Raw genomic sequence first — 20657 nt, 5'->3', positions numbered from 1 at the left:
TAGTTTTGGATGTTCTTTCTCCTGTTGTGAACTCTCTGATACCTCTGTTTCTTCCATGGAATATGAGAAACCTGACTGCTCTGTCTCCAGTTGGGCACTCTCCAGTTCTTCTCTTTCTTTCATGGAAAAAAGCAGTTCTGGATGTTCTTTCTCCTGTTGTGAAGTTTCTGATGCTTCTGTCTCTTCCATGGAATGTGAGAAATCTGACTGCTTGGTCTCCAGTTGGGCAGTCTTCAGCTCCCCTCTTTCTTCTGTGGAATAAAGCAGTTCTGGACGTTCTTTCTCCTGCTGTGAACTCACTGATACCTCTGTTTCTTCCATGGAATATGAGAAATCTGACTGCTCAGTCTCCAGTTGGGCACTCTCCAGTTCTTCTCTTTCTTTCATGGAAAAAAGCAGTTCTGGATGTTCTTTCTCCAGTTGTGAACTCTCTGATTCCTCCACTTCTTCTCTGGAATATGAGAAATCTGACTGCTCTGTCTCCAGTTGGGCACTCTCCAGTTCTTCTCTTTCTTTCATGGAAAAAAGCAGTTCTGGATGTTCTTTCTCCTGTTGTGAAGTTTCTGATACTTCTGTCTCTTCCACGGAATGTGAGAAATCTGACTGCTTGGTCTCCAGTTGGGCACTCTTCAGTTCCCCTCTTTCTTCTGTGGAAAAAAGCAGTTCTGGACATTCTTTCTCCTGCTGTGAACTCTCTGATACCTCTGTTTCTTCCATGGAATACGAGAAATCTGACTGCCCTGCCTCCAGTTGGGCACTCTCCAGTTCTTCTGTTTCTTTCATGGAAAAAAGCAGTTCTGGATATTCTTTCTCCAGTTGCGAACTCTCTGATTCCTCTACTTCTTCTCTGGAATATGAGAAATCTGGCTGCTCTGCCTCTAGATAGGTATGTTCCAATGCCTCCATTTCTTTCCTGGCATGTAAGTCTGGATGTTCTGTGTCTAGTTGTTCACATTCTGGTTCCTCCATTTCTCCAATTGAAAAAGAAAAGTCTGGATGCTCCATCTCCATCTGTACACCCTCCAATTCCTCTGTGTCATCACTGAAAAATGAGAAGTCTGGATGCTCTATCTCCAGCTGTGTTCTCTCTGACACTCCAGTTTCATCACTGGAATGTGAGAAATCTGGGTGCTCCATCTCCATTTGTGCATTCTCTGTTTGCTTATTTTTCCCGTTGGAAAGACCAGAGTGATCCAAATCTATAGTTTTATTTGTAGCTGAAGTTTTCTGAGTTTCTTCTGTTTCTGTATGAGTAGGATAGGAAATGCCAAAATATTTAGAATCTGTCTTTTCTGGGATAGATGAATCTAGTTTATTTCCTTGCTCCCCTGTGTCCTGAAATGAGGAGGACAAGTCTTGTCTGGACTTTGTTTGCTTCTCTGAGTGAGCATTTTGGGTTTCCTGTGGTGAGCTCTTTTGACTCTCCTCTTTGTTTGAAGGATGGAATAGATCTGAATGGCCAGTTTCTGTCAGTGCACTTGAAGAGTGACGCTCAGCTTCTTGCTTCTCTGATCCATCTACAGAATGTGGTAAAAGCAGATGTTCAGACTTAGATTGTGCAGTTTCTGAAGTCTGAGGAAGAATATCCTCCTGTCTTGCTTCAGACAGAGTGGAAGATTTGGATTTAGCTGATGGAGTACTAGGTAAGGAAGACTGAACTGCTGACTTTTGTGCATCCCTCTCAGGATGTTCTGCCATGGATGCTGTAGGCAAACTAGTTTGGATACTTTCTTTATTTAATTCATTAACAAAATCTGCTGAAATAGACTGTGGTGTAGAACTGGGCTGCATTTCCTGCTCCTTTGGTTCATTAAGATGATCCGGTGCTGTTAGTAGGGATTCATCTTGTTCTTTGTTTGAATTTTCAGCTGAGGGAAGTGGCAGTTGTTTCTCTGATTTATCATCAGACTCTAGTGAAATGGAGGGTTTTTGCTCTGTTATTGATCTTTTGTCCACAGGTGAATAACTTTGCTGCTTCCTGGCTTCCTCAGGAGGACAGGACTTCAGTGAATGTCCTGACACCTGCTTCAGATTCTCCAAAAGAGATAGTCCATCTTTTTGTTCTTCATGTTGAAGAGCTGCTTCTGCACCTGAGCTTGAAGATGTATGTGGTTTATCTTTTGTTTTCATGGGTTTAATATTTTCAGATGAAACATCACCTTTATTAGTAAGCCATTTTTCAAGAGGTGGTGTTGGTGAAGAGTAGCCTTGATTTGCATGTGCTGTGGGTTGTCTTTGCCCTCTCCTTCTCTGTGATGGTGTTTCAAGATTTCTACCTAGTGCTTTCGGGAAAGATTTTAGATGTGTTGCTTGTGAAAGTGACTTGAACTTCTGCAATCTTTCTTTTACGGATATTTCAAGGAACTGCTCAGAATCTCCTGAAACTGAGCTACTTCTCTGGATTTTGTTTTTGTCCAATGTTTCAGGGGTTGTCTCAGGCCCTCCAAAAATTGAGTTGAACAGCTGGATTCTAGCTTGTACTGGTCCTCCAAGGATTGGCCCTACTTTTCTCAGCCTGCTTTCTCTAAATATTGATCTTATAGGAGCACGTTTTACTGGCTCTTCTGTGATGTCCTCTAGATCTTCTTTGTCATCCAGCATTTCTTCATCTGCGTCTTGTGCTTCCACTTCTTCAACATTCAACACGGAGGCCTGCACATCTCCTAGAACAGTTCTTGGTTCTTGCCTCTGCATGCCAGAAGAGTCTCGTTTTTTATTGCCCTGACCTCCCTTCAGGCTTATAGCCACCGGTACCCTATTTGCAGGTTTGCGCTTCCTTTTCCGAATAATCTTGCCTTCATCCATAATAAAGACCACTTTTCCTGGAGGAGAACCTACCGGTGAACTTTCCATGCTGTAAAGATCAGAAGTTGTACTAGTTTCTGAGGCCCAGGGTGTAGAACATCTACTTGAGCTGGTTTCCCAGGTTATCCCACTGTCTTCACTTTGAACTGTTACCATGGAAAAGGAAGGGTTGCTCATGATGTACTGCAACTTGGGTCTCACATCTTCACTTTGGATAAGATCTTTTAAACTAAGAGCAAAAAAAACCAAACAAACAAAAAAAAAAAAAAAGGGAAAAAAAACACAACAACTATAAAAACACAGATCTGATTAAACTACTGCAGTTTTAAAAATCTGAATTTTTGCAGTAAAGAAAAATACTTTTCCAAGTTGCGAAAATACTGCATGTGCATACATTTTAAAACACAAGGATAAGCAAGGTCATCTTTCATCTGAAAAATGTGTTTTATTTGGTAAAGCTGCATGTTGCAAGGTTAGTTTAATGAAGGGGAGGTGTTTAAATGCTCTTGACAATGCCGGAAAAAGAGTCTTTGATCTGGCCTTTCTTTGCCAGTGTGGGGTCATTCTCCAGTGCGTGGTTATCTCACAACATAATGTCAGCCTTGCCTTAAACACTTACGAGATAACTGCCGGCATTTTAATAGCACCCACGTTTGCTTTGCCCAAGTGTAAATGATTATACAATGCTCAGAGGAGCAGGAAATACATTCACTAGTTTGTGACCATCTTCTCATGTGGTTCATCCTCTAAGCGCTCTACATATTTAACAAAGCAATTTGGAATACGTTCAACAATCAAAACATACTGAGCCCTTCTCAGCTGTAATAACAATGTTTTATAAAGCTAACTTTATACCTTGTAATATGTAATCAGTACTCTATCATATGCTGCAATCAAATCATCTCTCAGTTTAAGAAAAAAAAAAAAAGGCTGGGGAAACCTTGGGAAAAAAAATAAACACAACAACCAATCTTAGAAATAAAAGTGTAGAGAAAAGAAGAAGCAATTAAAGTAAATTATTTTCTACAAGAAAGTATTTTTAGTGTTGAGATAGTTATTCCAAAGTACTCATAGGAAAAAGTAATCAAAACACTCAAACTCAGTATTTCTTGAGTAGAGAATAGTTCATTTAGAGGAGTCGTATTAGTAGCTGGTGGAAAGAGAGGCAGAGTATCTACCAGCAAAGGCAGAAGCATCAGTAGAGCAGAAGTAGCAAAGCCTCTGTCATTCCCATGGAAGGATGGAAACCTTCAGCCATACAATGTCATACTTCCACTGGAGAGGGCAAAGGGTTACTTTCCAGATAATTAGGATAAAGGACCCCTTTAGCAAGAGTGAAGAAATCTGGCTCCTGGCCATGGGATTGGAGAAGCAGAATATGTCTGATCTACTGGCCAACAAAAAAAGGGAGATGATCATTCCCCTGTACTCAGCACTCATAAGGCCACACCTCAAGTATTGTGTTCAGTTCTGGGACCCTCATTATAGGAAGGTTATAGAATAGAGTAGAATAGAGTAGAGTAGAGTAGAATAGAATAGAATAGAATAAACCAGGTTGGAAGAGACCTTCAAGATCATCGCATCCAACCCATCAACTAATCCAACACCACCTAATCAACTAAACCATGGCACCAAGCACCCCATCAAGTCTCCTCCTGAACACCTCCAATGATGGTGACTCCACCACCTCCTCGGGCAGCCCATTCCAATGGGCAATCAGTCTGTGAAGAACTTCTTCCTAACATCCAGCCTAAACCTCTCCTGGTGCAGCCTGAGACTGTGTCCTCTTGTTCTGGTGCTGGTTGCCTAGGAGAAGAGACCAACATCTGCCTGTCTACAACCTCCCTTCAGGTAGTTGTAGAGAGCAAGAAGGTCACCCCTGAGTCTCCTCGTCTTCTCCAGGATAAGCAACCCCAGCTCCCTCAGCCTCTTCTCATAAGGCTTGTGTTCCAAACCCCTCACCAACTTCATTGCCCTTCTCTGGACATGTTTCAGCAAGTCAACCTCCTTCCTAAACTGAGGGGCCCAGAACTGGACACAGGACTCGAAGTGTGGCCTAACCAGTGCAGTGTACAGGGGCAGAATGACCTCCTTGCTCCTGCTGGCCACACTGTTCCTGATGCAGGCCAGGATGCCATTGGCCCTCTTGGCCACCTGGGCACACTGCAGGCTCATGTTCAGCCTACCATTAACCAGCACCTGCAGGTCCCTCTCTGCCTGGCTGCTCTCCGGGCACTCTGACCCCAGCCTGTAGCTCTGCATGGGGTTGTTGTGGCCAATGTGCAGAACCCAGCACTTGGATGTGTTAAATCTCATGCCCTTGGACTCTGCCCATCTGTCCAGCCTGTCGAAGTCCCTCTGCAGAGCCTCTCTACCCTCCAGCAGATCAACTCCTGCCCCCAGCATGGTGTCATCTGCAAATTTACTGATGATGGACTCAATGCCCTCATCCAGATCATCAATAAAGATGTTAAAGAGCATGGGGCCCAGCACTGATCCCTGGGGCACACCACTAGTGACTGGCTGCCAGCTGGATGTGGCACCATTCACCACCACTCTCTGGGCTCGGCCCTCCAGCCAGTTCCTAACCCAATGCAGTGTGCTCCCATCCAAGCCATGGGCTGACAGCTTGGCCAGGAGTTTGCTGTGGGGGACGCTATCAAAGGCCTTGCTGAGGTCCAGGCAGACTACATCCACAGCCTGCCCCACATCCACCAGACGGGTCACCTGATCATAGAAGGAGATCAGGTTGGTCAGGCACAACCTGCCCTTCCTAAATCCATACTGGCTGGGCCTGATCCCTTGGCCATCCTCTAAGTGCTGTGTGATTGCACTCAAGATGACCTGTTCCATCATCTTGAGGCACTGGAGTGTGTCCAGAGAAAGGCAGAGGCTCCTGAACAGCCTGGATCACATCGGCTATGAGGAGAGTCTGAGCTCAGGTTGTTCAGTCTACAGAAGTGGAGGCCGAGGGGCGATCTTATTGCTCTACAACTACCCGAAGAGAGGTTGGCATGAGGAAAGTACAGCCTCGCCTCTTTGGTGTCAAGTGACAGGTCTAGAGGAAAAGGTTTCAAGCTGTGCAATGGAATGTTTAGGCTGAATGTTAGAAAATATTTTTTCATTGAAAGGGTTCTCAAACACTGGAATCGTCTGCCCAGGGCAGTGTTGGAGTCACCATCCCTGGGGGTCTTTAAGTACTATGTGGACCTAGCGCTTAGGGTCATGGTTTAGTGTCAGTCCTTCAGTGTTGGTTTGAGCATTGGACTGGATGATCTTTGAAGTCTCTTCCTACCACATATTTAGTGATACTGTCACAGGCTGCAACTCAGCACCATACAGGCACCAGAGATACCTGCAGGATTCAGATGTCTGAGGAGAGGTTGGCATTGCTCTGGAGTACCTCAAGCAGCTGGCAGAAGGCAAAGGTCTTTGGAGAAGGAGAGGAGAAAATCCTGAGCAAAGTCATAATCTCTTCAACAAGGAAACTTTCTGAAACATAAGGGTTTTGTGAAGGGCACTTGGCAAAACTATGTATCACCTACTGGAAACAAAAAGTTAATCCTGATACTAGCAGGGTTTGCCTTAGTTTACCACGAGTTTGCTGTCCAGCACCTATTACTCTGAAGTTCCTAGGGCTGTAACTCATCCATCTCTCTCTTCAGGGTAAGAGAATTAGGAACTACAGGAAGTCACCATTTTAAACTCAGTCTTTCCCTTGTTAACCCACTGCTAACTTCCTTCATTGCTAAAGATGCTCCCTCTGGCAATAAGGTGGCTCAAGTATCTTTCCAAGTTCAAAAAAATAATTACCTAAAAGCAATAGGACAGCTGCTTGCTCCTCTAAAAAGCTGATTATTATTAAGATAAAACAAGGAGCCAGGAGCTGGGCCCATCTCATACATTTTATTCCATTCCCAAGACTTGCAAATGTCTAGGAAGGGTGTGATGTGGTCTCTTTTCCAGATCAGGTTGCCACAGGGCCGGGTGGCATTGCTTGTGGCAGCTTTAGATGCTGCTTGAGAAATCACAGTCCTTCCATGCCCCAGAGGTCTGCCTTCTTCTTGCAGTCAAGACTGCATGTGGACTGAGCACAGATCTTGAACAAACACTTCAGTCTGTGTGGGAGACTTCCCTTACACAGTGATTTAAGCACTTTGCTGATACCTAATGGGGAGCCTTCCTGAAACCTAAGCATTATTTTAGATCCAAACCGCAATGCAGACCTTTATCAAGGATCCACTGAATATTGTCTAAAAGTCTGAAGAGGAACAAAACATAGAGTGCCCAGTTGCAGCTGCCATCAGGGGCCCGGATGTGCAGTGGGGCTGTGAGATACTCTGCTCACTGTGCATATGCCCCCGCCTCAATGTTTCATCATGTTCAACTGCTTCTAGTGCCCTTTTACTCGAGACTCTCCTTCCCACCATCTTGTCTTCCCCATGCATATGGCTGCAGCCAGCAGGAGACAAATGGCCCTGCCCACCCCTTCCACTCGGGTCGAAGGCTGGTGCCACTTCATCTAGGAAACTAAAACCGTGCACTTATTCACCACATTTCTCTGCATTGAGGAGGATATGCAAACAAGTTTTCCTTGAGAAGTCAAATCCTCAGCACTCCCCTTCCCACCCCTTCTTTCTGACTACGCCATTCATTATCAATCTACTTTGCACGCCTGGATGCTGCAGCATCCCCTATGTGATAGGCAGCCCCCTTCTCTGCTCTCCTTATCTTTTCGTACATTTCATGAATCATTCTAAGCTAGACTTGGTTCTACACTTCTGATCTTCTGCTGGAAGGATTGATTACTTAGATTTAAGGGGGGGGGGGGGGGGGGGGGGGGGGGGAACAACAAAACATTTAAAAATTCATCCCAGAACTCCAGGACTTCCTCCCCATTTACTGGTCTTAAGTCACTACTGAACTGAATACATAAACTGAGTGCCATACTCATTTTAGGCAAATGAGCTACCTGAAAACACATACAAAGTTGCTGCAGACATTTTTATGGAACCCTGCACACAGACACCTCCAGAGACCTACAAACTGCAGAAAACCAGCCAGGAATGATCCAATGAACAGAAGTGTGTCAGAGAAGCTCCATCATCTCTCAAGACTTTTAAAACGTGCCTGGCTGTCATCCTGTGCAATCTGCTCTAGGTGAACCTGCTCTGGCAGGGCAGTTGGACTGGATAATCTCCAGAGGTCCCTCCCAACCCCTATACTTCTGTGATTCTGTAGTTGTTAAGAGATACAGATATTACAGTTGCTATGTAAACCAGTAATAGGTAGACTTAATTCTAAATGTTGCCAACAAAAATTAAAAGCTATTAACTACATACTAATTTTTGCCATAAAACATTGTCAAAACATTTCCCCTGTTTAGATGATTACTTCTGAATGGAACTGGAAACAAAAGACATGTCTCATAGTATCACAGTATCACAGTATAACTAACGTTGGAAGAGACCCCAAGGATCACCGAGTCCAACCTGTCGCCACAGACCTCATGACTAGACCATGGCACCAAGTGCCACGTCCAGTCCCCTCTTGAACACCTCCAGGGACGGTGACTCCACCACCTCCCTGGGCAGCACATTCCAATGATGAATGACTCTCTCAGTGAAGAACTTTCTCCTCACCTCGAGTCTAAACCTCCCCTGGCACAGCTTGAGACTGTGTCCCCTTGTTCTGGTGCTGGTTGCCTGGGAGAAGAGACCAACCCCTTCCTGGCTACAGCCACCTTTCAGGTAGTTGCAGAGGGCAATGAGGTCACCCCTGAGCCTCCTCTTCTCCAGGCTAAACAATCCCAGCTCCCTCAGCCTCTCCTCATAGGACTTGTGCTCAAGGCCTCTCACCACTCTTGCTGCCCTTCTCTGGGCACGTTCAAGTATCTCAATGTCCTTCTTAAACTGAGGGGCCCAGAACTGGACACTCAAGGTGTGGCCTAACCAATGCAGAGTACAGGGGCACAATGACTTCCCTGTTCCTGCTGGCCACACTATACCTAATACAGGCCAGGATGCCATTAGCCATCTTGGCCACCTGGGCACACTGCTGGCTCGTGTTTAGGTGGCTGTCAATCATCACCCCCAGGTCCCTCTCTGTTTGGCAGCTCTCCAGCCACTCTGACCCCAGCCTGTAGCTCTGCATGGGGTTGCCGTGGCCAAAGTGCAGCACCTGGCACTTGGACTTGTTAAATGCCATGCCATTGGACTCTGCCCATCTGTCCAGTCGGTCGAGGTCCCTCTGCAGAGCCTTTCTACCCTCTAACTGACCAACATCTGTTCCTAACTTGGTGTCACCTGCAAATTTGCTGATGACGGACTCAACCCCCTCATCCAGATCATCAATGAAGACGTTAAAGAGGATGGGGCCCAGCACTGATCCATGGGGGACTCCACTGGTGACTGGCTGCCAGCTGGATGTGGCACCATTCACCACCACCCTCTGGGCTCGGCCCTCCAGACAGTTCCTAACCCAGCACAGAGTGCTGCTGTCCAGCCACGAGCTGACAGCTTGGCCAGGAGTTTACTGTGGGGGACGGTGTCAAAGGCCTTGCTGAAGCTCAGGTAGACTACATCCACAGGCCTCCTCACATCCACCAGACGGGTCACCTGATCATAGAAGGAGATCAGGTTGGAGAGGCAGGACCTGCCCTTCCTAGATCCATGTTGGCTGGACCTGAGCCCTTGGCCATCCTGCAGGTGTGCAGTTATTGCCGCCAGGATAATCTGTTCCATCACTTTCCCTGGCACTGAGGTCAGGCTGACTGGCCTGGAGTTTCCAGTCTCTCAATTCCCTCATCTTCCACCTCAAGTTCTGAGGCAGAAAGTGTCTCCCTAATATACAAAGCCACCCCTCCACCTCTTCTCCCTCGCCTGTCTCTCCTAAAGAGCCTGTAACCCCTCAGTGTAGCACTCCAATCGTGCATGTTATCCCACCATGTTTCTGAGATGGCGACTATATCATAGTAACCCTGGTGGACCAGGACCTCCAGCTCCTCTTGCTTATTGCCCATGCTGCATGCATTGGTGTACATGCACTGCAGCTGGGCTCCCGACCTCTCAGTTGACCCTAGCTTGTGCCCTACTCTTTCCTCTGCAGAGGGACCGATATCTTCACCTACCCCCTTCAGACCTAGTTTAAAGCCCTCCTAATGAGCCCTGCCAACTCTAGTGCTAGGACTCTCTTACTCTTTCTAGATAAATGCACCCTATCAGGACCCAGCAGGTTGGGTGCAGTAAAATTTGCCCCATGATCAAAGAAACCAAAGTTCCACTGCTGGCACCATCCCCTGAATGTGCCACAATCCATCCGTCTCAGACTGCAAAGCATCTAAAGGCAAGAAAATATTGCATGAATTCTCTGAAGATCAGTGGGTTATTTATGCTGACTAGACTAGACTAGAATAAACCAGGTTGGAAAAGACCTTCAAGATCACAGTGTCCAACCTATCAACTAATCCAGCACCACCTAATCACCTAAACCATGCAACCCAGCACCCCATCAAGTCTCCTCCTGAACACCTCCAATGACGGAAACTCCACCACCTCCCCGGGCAGCCCATTCCAATGGGCAATCACTCTCACTGTATAGAACTTCTTCCTAACCTCCAGCCTAAACCTCCCCTGGCACAGCCTGAGACTGTGTCCTCTTGTTCTGGGGCTGGTTGCCTGGGAGAAGAGACCAACATCTGCCTGTCTACAACCTCCCTTCAGGTAGTTGTAGAGAGCAAGAAGGTCACCCCTGAGTCTTCTCTTCTCCAGGCTAAGCAACCCCAGCTCCCTCAGCCTCTCCTCATAGGGCTTGTGTTCCAAACCCCTCACCCACTTCGTTGCCCTTCTCTGGATTCGTTCCAGCAAGTCAACATCCTTCCTAAACTGAGGGGCCCAGAACTGGACACAGTACTCGAGGTGCAGCCTAACCAGTGCAGCGTACAGGGGGAGAATGACCTCCCTGCTCCTGCTGGCCACACTGTTCCTGATGCAGGCCAGGATGCCATTGGCCCTCTTGGCCACCTGGGCACACTGCAGGCTCATGTTCAGCCTACCATCGACCAGCACCCCCAGGTCCCTCTCTGCCTGGCTGCTCTCCAGCCACTCTGACCCCAGCACTGCATCGGGTTGCTGTGGCCAATGTGCAGAACCTGGCACTTGGATGTGTTACCCCATTTTTATAACAGGTTCTGACACTCAATGTTAGCCTCATTACTTTTGCATAAAAATCTGTGTTAAGGAAACCAAGATTTAAAGATTACATTAAAAATTGTAATAAGATGTGAGCCCCAAGTTTTTCTGCTTTTTTTGATACATGCATCATAATTCTAGGACATGTCATACGCTCTGCTGCAGGTTTTGTAATTTTGTTCCAAAGCGTGTGGAGGTGGAATGTGTTGGTCAAGGCTGAAGGTTGGTACCCCAGAGGAATGCCAGGGTTCTTCTGCTTTTTTCACACAGGCACTTACTGACCTTGGGCCAGCCGCCGTGCTGCATAACTCTTATAAAGTAGGCATGAGGGTCTTTAGCATGCTTGAAAGGTCGAAATAAGAGCCAATGGGGATTTTCTGACTGACTGCAACATTGCACAGCCAGGTGCTGTTCAACTACATGCAGAGGAGGAAGACAAAAGCAACAGAGAGCTTGGGGTTGCTAAAAATAAAACAATGACAGCAGGGTCCAGAACAGGCTGCCTTCAGCCAAGTTTGCATACTGGTTACACCACCTTCTAAGCTACGTTTGCAAAACACACAGACACAAAAATCTGTTCTGCAACAGGGGCTTGAAAACCTATTTGTCAACAAATAATTAGCTTGCATCCCGAGTAAGTATGTCCCAGAGGCTCAGCCTGGCTGTTCTTGCTTAGCCAGCACCCTGAGTTCTGCCCAGGCACTCAGCACGGGAGGCAGCCTTTAGGTCAACCATTAGTCTGACATTTGCAACAACAAAAAATTAAGCCGTAAAAGAGACAGGTTTATTTAACTTTGCTAAGCTATTGCTGAACACTCGGTGCAGTTACCATATCTGTGCCAATTTCAGAATGTTATGTCTCCTTTAACCCAATTAAAATAATCAAATGGATTTAGATACACACAGTTACTACAGAACACAGCTGTTAAAAATCCTCTCCAGTAGGCTCCAACCTCTCTAATTATAAAGATGGCTAAGGATAGATAAACTCTGCAGTGCTTGTTATAACTGAGAGCTAAAGGGAGCAGGTTCTGTGATTTAATTAATTGGTAAGATGCAGTGCCGAGGTTTGCATTGAGAAGGCTGCCAGACAGAAGTGAGACCCAGCTTCAGGGCGGTCCCAACAGGCACCAATGGAGGGGCCATCCTCCCAGCACAAGCAGTAAACAACTGCAAGGCTGCATGGATTTCCATCACTTTTCCTTTGAAGTTATCCATTCCCACTTGCATTTTACAATTTGAGCTTTATGATCAAACCATTTAATTGCAGATTCCTCTAAAAAATATCCAGTCAGTTGTGTTTTATCTGTCTGCAGTCAGTAGCTCCATTCCAACTACTTCAGCTGATTTTCTAACAGGGTTGCATGCATGTGCAAGCAGTGTTTATCAGCACATAACTTCTCTCTCTGCCAGTATGGGACTGAGGAGTCCAACACCTCCCTTGGAAGAAAAGCAGCACTATACTCTGGGAGTCTTTCCCTACTTCTTTGAAAAACTGTCTCTCTATTCACTCTGCAAGATTTTTCTACAGTCCTGGGCTACATTTTGCTGTTTGATTTTCACTCTTACAGCACTAGGGTTGGATTAAACTGCCTAGAGCCCCATGACCTCTCTTCCACCATCCTTTCCTTTCCTAGTGACCCTCAGCAATGTCAAAAAGTGCTTTGAACTGTGATAAAGCCAGAGTGGTTTGTGAACACAGAACAACTCCACAGCACTGAGTTATTAGGAACTGCATGACCCAAATTACTTGGAACTTATTTCTAGAAATACCTTAAATTATCAACATGAAGGTATTTGGGTCTTCCTACAGTACCCACTCAAGCTAAATAGACTTTGCTCAAGACAAGGAAGAAATCTTGCAACCCATGATGGCCGGATGACCCTCAGGCCTCATGGTCTGTTTTTCAAACCAGCACTGCTGGCAGGCTTGGAGGAGTGCGTCCGTGTGGATCAGGTTGCAGACGCCTCTGCATCCTGCGTAGGACCAAGACCATGCGCTGGGCAACAGGCCACTGTCTTGCTTGTTATTTTCCTGAGGTTGGAGTGCAATGTTAGAACCACAAACTGGTTTTGTGCAAAAGTTATTAAGAAAAACAAAACAAAACAGCAAACCCCAAAGTGACAAAATATTCCTCATTCCACCCCAAAAAGCAGCCACATAAATTGTGACTGGCAGTAGAAAGCATATACAAGTTTTCCCTTTTTTTTAGGGAAGAAGGGACTGCAGTGGGAGGGACAAATGGGAAAGAAGAAAGGGCCATAAGATGGGACAACTTTCAATGTGCTGTAATAAGTCTTGACAATTTTCTCCCAGAGAAGCAAATCTGCAGAGCATTTAAGAACGATATGTGATGAAGAGTCAGCCAGAAAGAGAGAAGCAGAGCGAGATGCCACTTGAGCTGGCATGCCAGAGGATCTTTAAATAGAAAAGCTCTCAGGGAACTCAGGGCAGGCTCTTAACTGCACAAAACCTAGTCACAGTCATAGCCATTTGAAAACCCCACCATTAACAGACCCTCCCTCCCTGATTCTATCTGTGGCATCTGGGGAAGACAAGGGGTAAAGGGACTAAAACCAGAACTGGGCCCCCCTGGCACCCTCCTGGATTGGTGCTTTGGGATGCAGCTGCCATCTCCCAAGGAGATTTTGTGTCCCTGGGGGGAGACAGTACCTATTAGTCAGCTCTTCTGCTTCTTCTGGGCCCACAGCTGCCTCCTCATCCTCCTCTTCTTCTTCTTCCTCTTCTTCTTCTTCCTCTTCTTCATCCTCTACAAAGGACGATGTCTCAGATGCCCTGTCACATTCAGCGCCGTGGTACCCCTCCATGCTCTTCCCTGCTCAGGCTCTTGCCAGTGATTTTTACCTCCGACCCTGTCCTCCCCAGGGTTGCCTGAAGCAACTGTCATCCCCAGCAGCTCTCACTTCTCCTGACTCAGGGCGGTCTTTAAATAGAAGGCAGCAAAGTTACAGCACCGAGTCACTGCTGGTCCTACCCTGCGTCCTAGCACCAATCAGGTACCAGGACACATGGCAAAATATGGCTCGCCCCCTTCACCTGCCCACCACTGCTGCAGAGATGTGGCAGCCAGGCAGTGGCTGGCAGAATGGGGTTCCAGTCCTATCAAACCTTCCCAAGCCACTTATAGATAATTTGGGGTGTATGACACAGATGAAGCAGGAAATTCCTTGTGGCCCCGAGGAAAAAAGAAAAAATAAAAGGCATTTAGTATGTTAAAAAGCGAGTTCCATGCCCGAGCACACCCAGAATGCGTGGAAACTTTAACTGGAGTGGTCAAAATTACTAGTGATAAGCCTAGGACACACACCTTTAACAATTAATACCATCCTGTAAGAGCTATTAGATGCACTGCAGTTTTTAGTAACATACAGGGAGTGTATCACTGAACCACAGAATGTCAGGGCTTGGTAGGGACCTTGAAAGATCGAGTTCAACCGCCAGTCTAGAGTAGGTCACACAGGAATATAACTAGGCAGGTTTTGAAAGTCACCAGAGAGGAAGCCTCTGCAGCCTGTCTGGGCAGCCTGTTCCAGTGCTCTGTCACCCTCACAGTGAACAAAACGTTTTTATTGTGGGTTCACGTGGAAGCTCCTATGCTCCAGGTTGCACCCACTGCAACCTGTCCTACCATTGGATGTCACTGAGAAGAGCCTGGCTCCCTCCTCCCAACACTTGCTCTTCACATATTTATAAACATTAATGAGGTCACCTCTCAGTCTCCTCTTCTCCAAGCTTAACAGACCCAGCTCCCTCAGCCTTCCCTCATAAGGGAGATATTCCACTCCATTAATCACCTTTGTGGCTCTGCACTGGACTCTGTCAAGCAGTTCCCTGTCCTTATTATCTGAAACTCCAAATTTGTGAATGTGCTAAATCACAAGACATAAAATTTGCTCTTTGAATAGACTTGAAGCAATTTTAATGTAAAGCAAAGGCAAACTATGTTAACATATTTACCCTTTATTATTCTCCATTTCACAGGAAACACAGAGCTCTTCACAGACAAAATGGAAGTATTTCCAATGTGTACAAGTCAAAATAAAATTATAAATTAAAATTAAAAATATATTTTTAGAAGGGGTGGAGTTGCACTGAACCTCCAATTCTAACTGAGAAACTTGTCCTTTATTTCAGACACAAAACAGGGTGTACACATTGTAACTAATTATCTTTTTTTCTTCTTCTCTTTTCCTTCCAATACATAGCTGGTTATAAATCAGGCAGGCAAACTCTTCCATGTGTTGTAAGTACAGAAAAAACCCAATCAGGTATTTCATTTGAAGTAAAATGAAATTCATTTGAAGAAAAATATTTTCTAAATAGTGGACACAGATCAAACCTATCTGCTTCCTTGACCTGTCCCCTGAGGTACCCAATTTACAAGGTCAGAACATAATTTCTTGAAGAAATGTATTTGAAACATATACTAATTTAAACTCCCATTTTATCAAGACCACAGTGTACACAGCATTAATGAAGTTCAAGGAAGAAGACTTCACATTTCATATGTATGAAAGAGAAGAGCATTACCATCTCAGAGAAACTGCACAAGTTTTGATTTGGTCTTCAGCACAGCCAAGGGAGGTGAATACCCTTTTGCCAGAAACCCCTAAATTTATTTCCAGACCCAGTCATAACTTAATTTGATCAGTAAATTGACCAAAATAGTATATTCTTTCATGCTCTTCCTACAAGCATCTCACTCTGTAAAGTTAACATGTGAAAGATTTGTATCAGAATACACAGGAGTTAGAGAATACAAGACAAATACGTAACAAAACCACACATCACAAATTACAAGTGAGATAAACAGAAGCAAGTACAATTAAATCAAGAGTGACATTCTATGAAGGACTTAAACTTAACACCAAATACACCACAATTTGAGTCCAGTAAATTCAATCAAAGCATTGGTTCCAAATAAATTATTTGGGCATTATTCACAAATGCTAACTGCAAGTCACCTACAAATCACCTTACAGCCTTTTAATCGTGGCTGTCCATTTCTCCAAAATAACCCTGTCACTCTTTGACTCTTAAAATTGGTTTATATTGAATTACTTGTAAAGGATTTCTTAAAAATAACCTCTCACCATCAGAACACCTGAAAGCCCAGGAAATACACTTAACCGCATTTTAGGAGAAGTGAGAGCAAGAGAGCTGGAAAAGAAACCTCACAGTACACAGCTTATGCCAGTTCTGTCCCTAGTTCAGACCAGCACAAGAGGACACAGTCTCAGGCTGCACCAGGGAAGGTTCAGGCTAGATGTTAGGAAAAAGTTCTATACAGAGAGAGTGATTGCCCATTGGAATGGGCTGCCTGGGGAGGTGGTGGAGTTGCCATCATTGGAGGTTTTCAGGAGAAGACTTGATGGGGTGCTTGGTGCCACGGGTTAGTTGTTTAGGTGGTGTTGGATTGGTTGATGGGTTGGACGCGATGATCTTGAAGGCCTCTTCCAACCTGGTTTATTCTACGTATTCTATGTATATTCTATGTATTCTATAACTACAGAATGGGATCTCTTGTAAACATTCACTTCTGAGCATGTTAATTAAAAGCACTGCCAGAGGACTAGAGAGCTCCTAAAATCCTAGGTAAGACTCTAGTAGTTTCTGACATTATATAAGGTGACAAATGACTGGCAACCCAATGCCAAAATTAGTAGTCAAAACTAGTCCTAAAATAACAAAGCTGAACTGTTTTTATTCCAAGGCAGTAAGAATGCCTCAAAGTTAGCATCTTGCAGACATTTTGAAACCTTGGCCAGCTGTGAAAAGTATCTTTTACCAAGTAACTCCTAGGAAAAAATACTCCTGCTAGGGTATACACCAAGGGATAGATGTCTGAAGGTGTTTATGTTGAGGAGAAGGGAAAAGCACACACTAACACTAACTAAGACTTATAATAGCCATTCATGGATTTCTCATTCTGGATACTTGCCCAGAGCAGATGAAAATCCAGGTCATTAAAACTCCACGCAACTTCAGACTATGCAGAACTGAATCCAGAGTTAGTTAAAGCTCAGCTCTAACTCACTATCCCCAAACCACTGTTTTTGTGGTATTTTATCTGAAAATGGCACCATTCAAGAAATACTATGATCAATCACAGAAAATGGTGCTGCTTTTTTGCCTTGAGAGAAGAATGTGACATCAGTGAAAGCTGATTTCCAGACCTTCCAAATAATTTTCCAATATGCAATTACCACTGCCACTTTCCATGCTCTCCCCAGATTACCCACTAGCTTCTTTCACTGTAAGCTAAACTAATTTACATCGCCTTAAGCCTTGCTTAGCTAACACAGTAAAGTAGTGGGGAATTTTCTGTTGACAGAGAGGAAGTGGCAGACAGACTTGTTGCTAAACAATTGGGAAAAATTAACATCTGGTTTTGTTATTTTTAATTATAGTTTATCAGAAGTACATAAACTTGAAAAAAAAAAGAAAAGCAAAAGGATTATTTTGAAAGACACAGGCCATTGTGGCTACAGATCTTGCCTTATAGCAAAAAGATCATTTGAATGTTGAGTCAGTTTTAGAGTTGCACAGAAGAACCACAGTTTAAGTCTATTTAAAATTAGTCAAGAAATTTCAAACAAAGCAGTAATGTAAGGAATGAGGTATGCTGACACATAAGGTGATGCAATGAAAACTCCTCACACGCACAGAGTTTCGTGCTTCACATCCAGCTCACACAAATTACATCTTTGCCAAGTTTGATCTTAGTTGTCCTACACTAGAAAAAAATCTGCATTTTCTACACAAAGGCAGTCAGCACCTTTTAAAAAGAGGAACAGTCTTCCTATCGCCCTCCAGATCCACCTAGGTGCTTGTACAGCACCTTGGAATCCAGACACCATCCTGTAATAAAGACTTGTGCCTTCAGTTTACATCAAACAGGTAAAAGTGACTGGGGCCACTGAGAGCAAGTCCACCATCTTATAAAGAGAACAGGTAGTGAAGGGAAACACACACCTGAGAGGAGAACATTGCAGTGGATTTGCTAGTCAGATTAAAACTGAAAGACCGCTTAAATTGCAGAAGGACATTGTTTTAAGAAGACAAAATCTTACACATACAAGATCATGAAAAAGCAGGCAGTAAATAGTATCACGGTATCACAGTATCACTAAGGTTGGAAGAGACCACAAAGATCATCGAGTCCAACCTGTCACCACAGGCCTCATTACAGTAGGCAAGTAAGTTTACAGTTTCTCAAACTTTTCAATTGTAAAACTTGAAATAAAAGTAGAACTTAAAAATTTGCATAAGAAGAGAGAATGCTTGCTATTTTACACATCCATAAGACAGCAACAGATGAAACTTTTACCTGCACACAGTTGTCACACAGAACATCCATCTAGAAGTTTACAATTTGCAACAGGGGCCTTACCTTTACAGGCATTTCTTTTTTTACTTAATCATATGAAATGTTTTAAATATGTAGTACAAAATGATATAAACTGGAAAAATAAGCTGCATCTTCTGTATATAAACTTTACTCCACTGGACACCATAAAGTACTAAACTTTAAAAAATTAAAATACTGACTTTGATGTTAATTACAGTGACAATGGCTTGGTCTTCAACAACAAATACACAGGAAGCACAAACTGTGCTACAGAAAGTCTGAAAGAGGAGTTGAGGTTTTTTTAAAAGTGAAAATTTTAAAGACTATTAATTTCATTTAAATTTACAGCAGCTGACCAATTTACAAATATTTACATGAAATAGGAACAAAATCCCCACTTATTGCTGACTCTGAATATGAAGCATTTATGTGCATTGTCTCTGTAACAGACCTGCTACTTAAAAATTCCAGTTTACAGTTCTTGATATCCCGAATACTACTAGGCAAAATCCATCTTAATTTTCATAAGCTGTTGCTTCTTGTTCTATTTAAAAGGGAAATAAAACTGCAAAGTGCCAAGTTGAGCAGAAGTGCTTACTGCAGTTAAGCAGATGTAAAGCAAAGGTTGTGTGTTCAAGAAGCGGGTACTGTGGACATCAGCTTAAGGATAAGGCCAGACTTGCACGTCATTTAGCTTAAATAAGATTTATTCTTGTGGTTTGCAGTCTGCATTTCTTCTAGAAGTAAATAATGTAAGCACTTACAGAAAATGTATTTCAATGAACAGATGTATTAACAAAAGTTGGTAATAAAATAAGCAATCTTCCTTAAAAATTTTTTTTTTTAATAGAAGTTACCATGGGGCAACAGCCTCTTGATTCTGATACTGTTCTCTATTTCAGCAGGATCCAACATGAAGAAACTGCAAGAAGTTGGTCATCTTTTCTGTAGGGCTGCTCCTAAAGGTAATATACAGTTCAGGTCTTTCTTCTCTCGCAATACCTTCCAAGACTGGGGAAAAAGGTACAAGGTTTCAAAAGGTTAAATAATTGCCATTAATATTTAAATACCATTGACAAATGTGAGCCTCACTGATCCAGAAAAATAAGGTAGATATTCTTCCTCCTGCAACTGTTTTTTTGTGTGTTTTTTTTTCTTAATGGTACGAAAAAAGTATGGAAGGGACACAAAATGCAATGAACTGCTTATTGAAGAACGTACAGCCTTTCAAGGAGACAGCGTATTTGTGGAGATGGACACTATTTAAGCATCACATTGACATTCCGACTACAAATTATCGTTGCAAGTCCACACATGTCAAAGTTCCTCATTCCAGCTGCTATACTCTGACGTTTCCAGAACTTAACTGTGTCTTTGAAATAGGTTATTTCCATTTTCTTCTGTGTCTACTGTGATGTCCAATGATAGGACAAGGGGCAATGGGTGCAAGCTGGAGCACAGGAAGCTCCGTGTGAACGTAAGGAAAAACTTTTTCACTGTGAGGCTGCCCAGAGAGGTTGTGGAGTCTCCTTCTCCAGAGATATTCAAAACCCACTTAGATGCATTGCTGTGTGACCTACTCAAGATGATCCTACTCTGGCAGGGGGGGTTGGCCTAGATGATCCTGGGAGGCCCCTTCCAACCTCTAATGTTCTGTAAATTCCAGGATATATCTGTCAGGCCATAAACATGCAAGTAACTGCCATGACCACATTCATGAAAATTCATTTCAACCACAACATGTACTGAAAATCAGGAAGGAGGCAGTACCTTCCACTTCCTTATTTTTTAGGTACTTGTAGTTCTAAGCAACTATTCTTTATGGTTCCTAGTAAAGAGGCAATCTTTTCAGGGTCATAATACTCTAGTATACAGGCTTCCAGACAGCTAGGATCAAACAACTGCTTCTACTGTTTATTTGTTTGGTTGTGGGGGGGGGTTGTGTTTGTTTATTTTTAAATTTTTCTTTTTAGAAAACCATATAGGTATGAGACCAATTTTTTAATTGAAAACTCTGAAAAGAGAAGTTAATTTCAATTCTGCAGAACAGTGAGAGATCACAGGCTGCTCTGCAAACCAGTGCTTAGCAAAATCACAGCATCAAGTATTTTATATAAAAGTACATGAAGAGTTCAGTACTTTGTCTGCCAACATGGTTAAATAGAAGAAAACCGACATTTCTGAACAGAATTTCAAAGCAGAAGTTTTGTAAGGCAAAACATAGCACTTATTCTATTAATAGAATCTGGCACCAGTTTTCTTTTTTCTGGAGAAGCTGTTGAGATATTTA

General features: G+C 43.8%; 2 protein-coding genes across 2 annotated transcripts in view; both read right to left on the bottom strand.

Moving 5' to 3' along the window:
- The window catches only part of CMYA5 (cardiomyopathy associated 5), a 63802-nt gene extending 49873 nt beyond the window's left edge, over positions 1-13929 (bottom strand). The window contains exons 1-2 of the mRNA XM_054177782.1: positions 13669-13929; positions 297-3034 (exon numbers count right to left, since the gene is read on the bottom strand). Coding sequence (XP_054033757.1) covers positions 297-3034; positions 13669-13823 — 2893 coding nt within the window. The 5' untranslated portion in view covers positions 13824-13929. The remainder of the gene's footprint in view (positions 1-296; positions 3035-13668) is intronic.
- A 5276-nt stretch (positions 13930-19205) lies between these two features.
- TENT2 (terminal nucleotidyltransferase 2) overlaps positions 19206-20657 on the bottom strand; it is a 36538-nt gene continuing 35086 nt past the window's right edge. Inside the window, exon 14 of the mRNA XM_009910786.2 lies at positions 19206-19378. Within this exon, the coding sequence (XP_009909088.2) occupies positions 19304-19378 (75 nt within the window). The 3' untranslated portion in view covers positions 19206-19303. The remainder of the gene's footprint in view (positions 19379-20657) is intronic.

This window comes from Dryobates pubescens, chromosome Z (assembly GCF_014839835.1).
Source record: "Dryobates pubescens isolate bDryPub1 chromosome Z, bDryPub1.pri, whole genome shotgun sequence".
NCBI classification, from domain to species: Eukaryota; Metazoa; Chordata; class Aves; order Piciformes; family Picidae; genus Dryobates; species Dryobates pubescens.
This window is presented reverse-complemented; position numbering and strand designations above follow the sequence as displayed.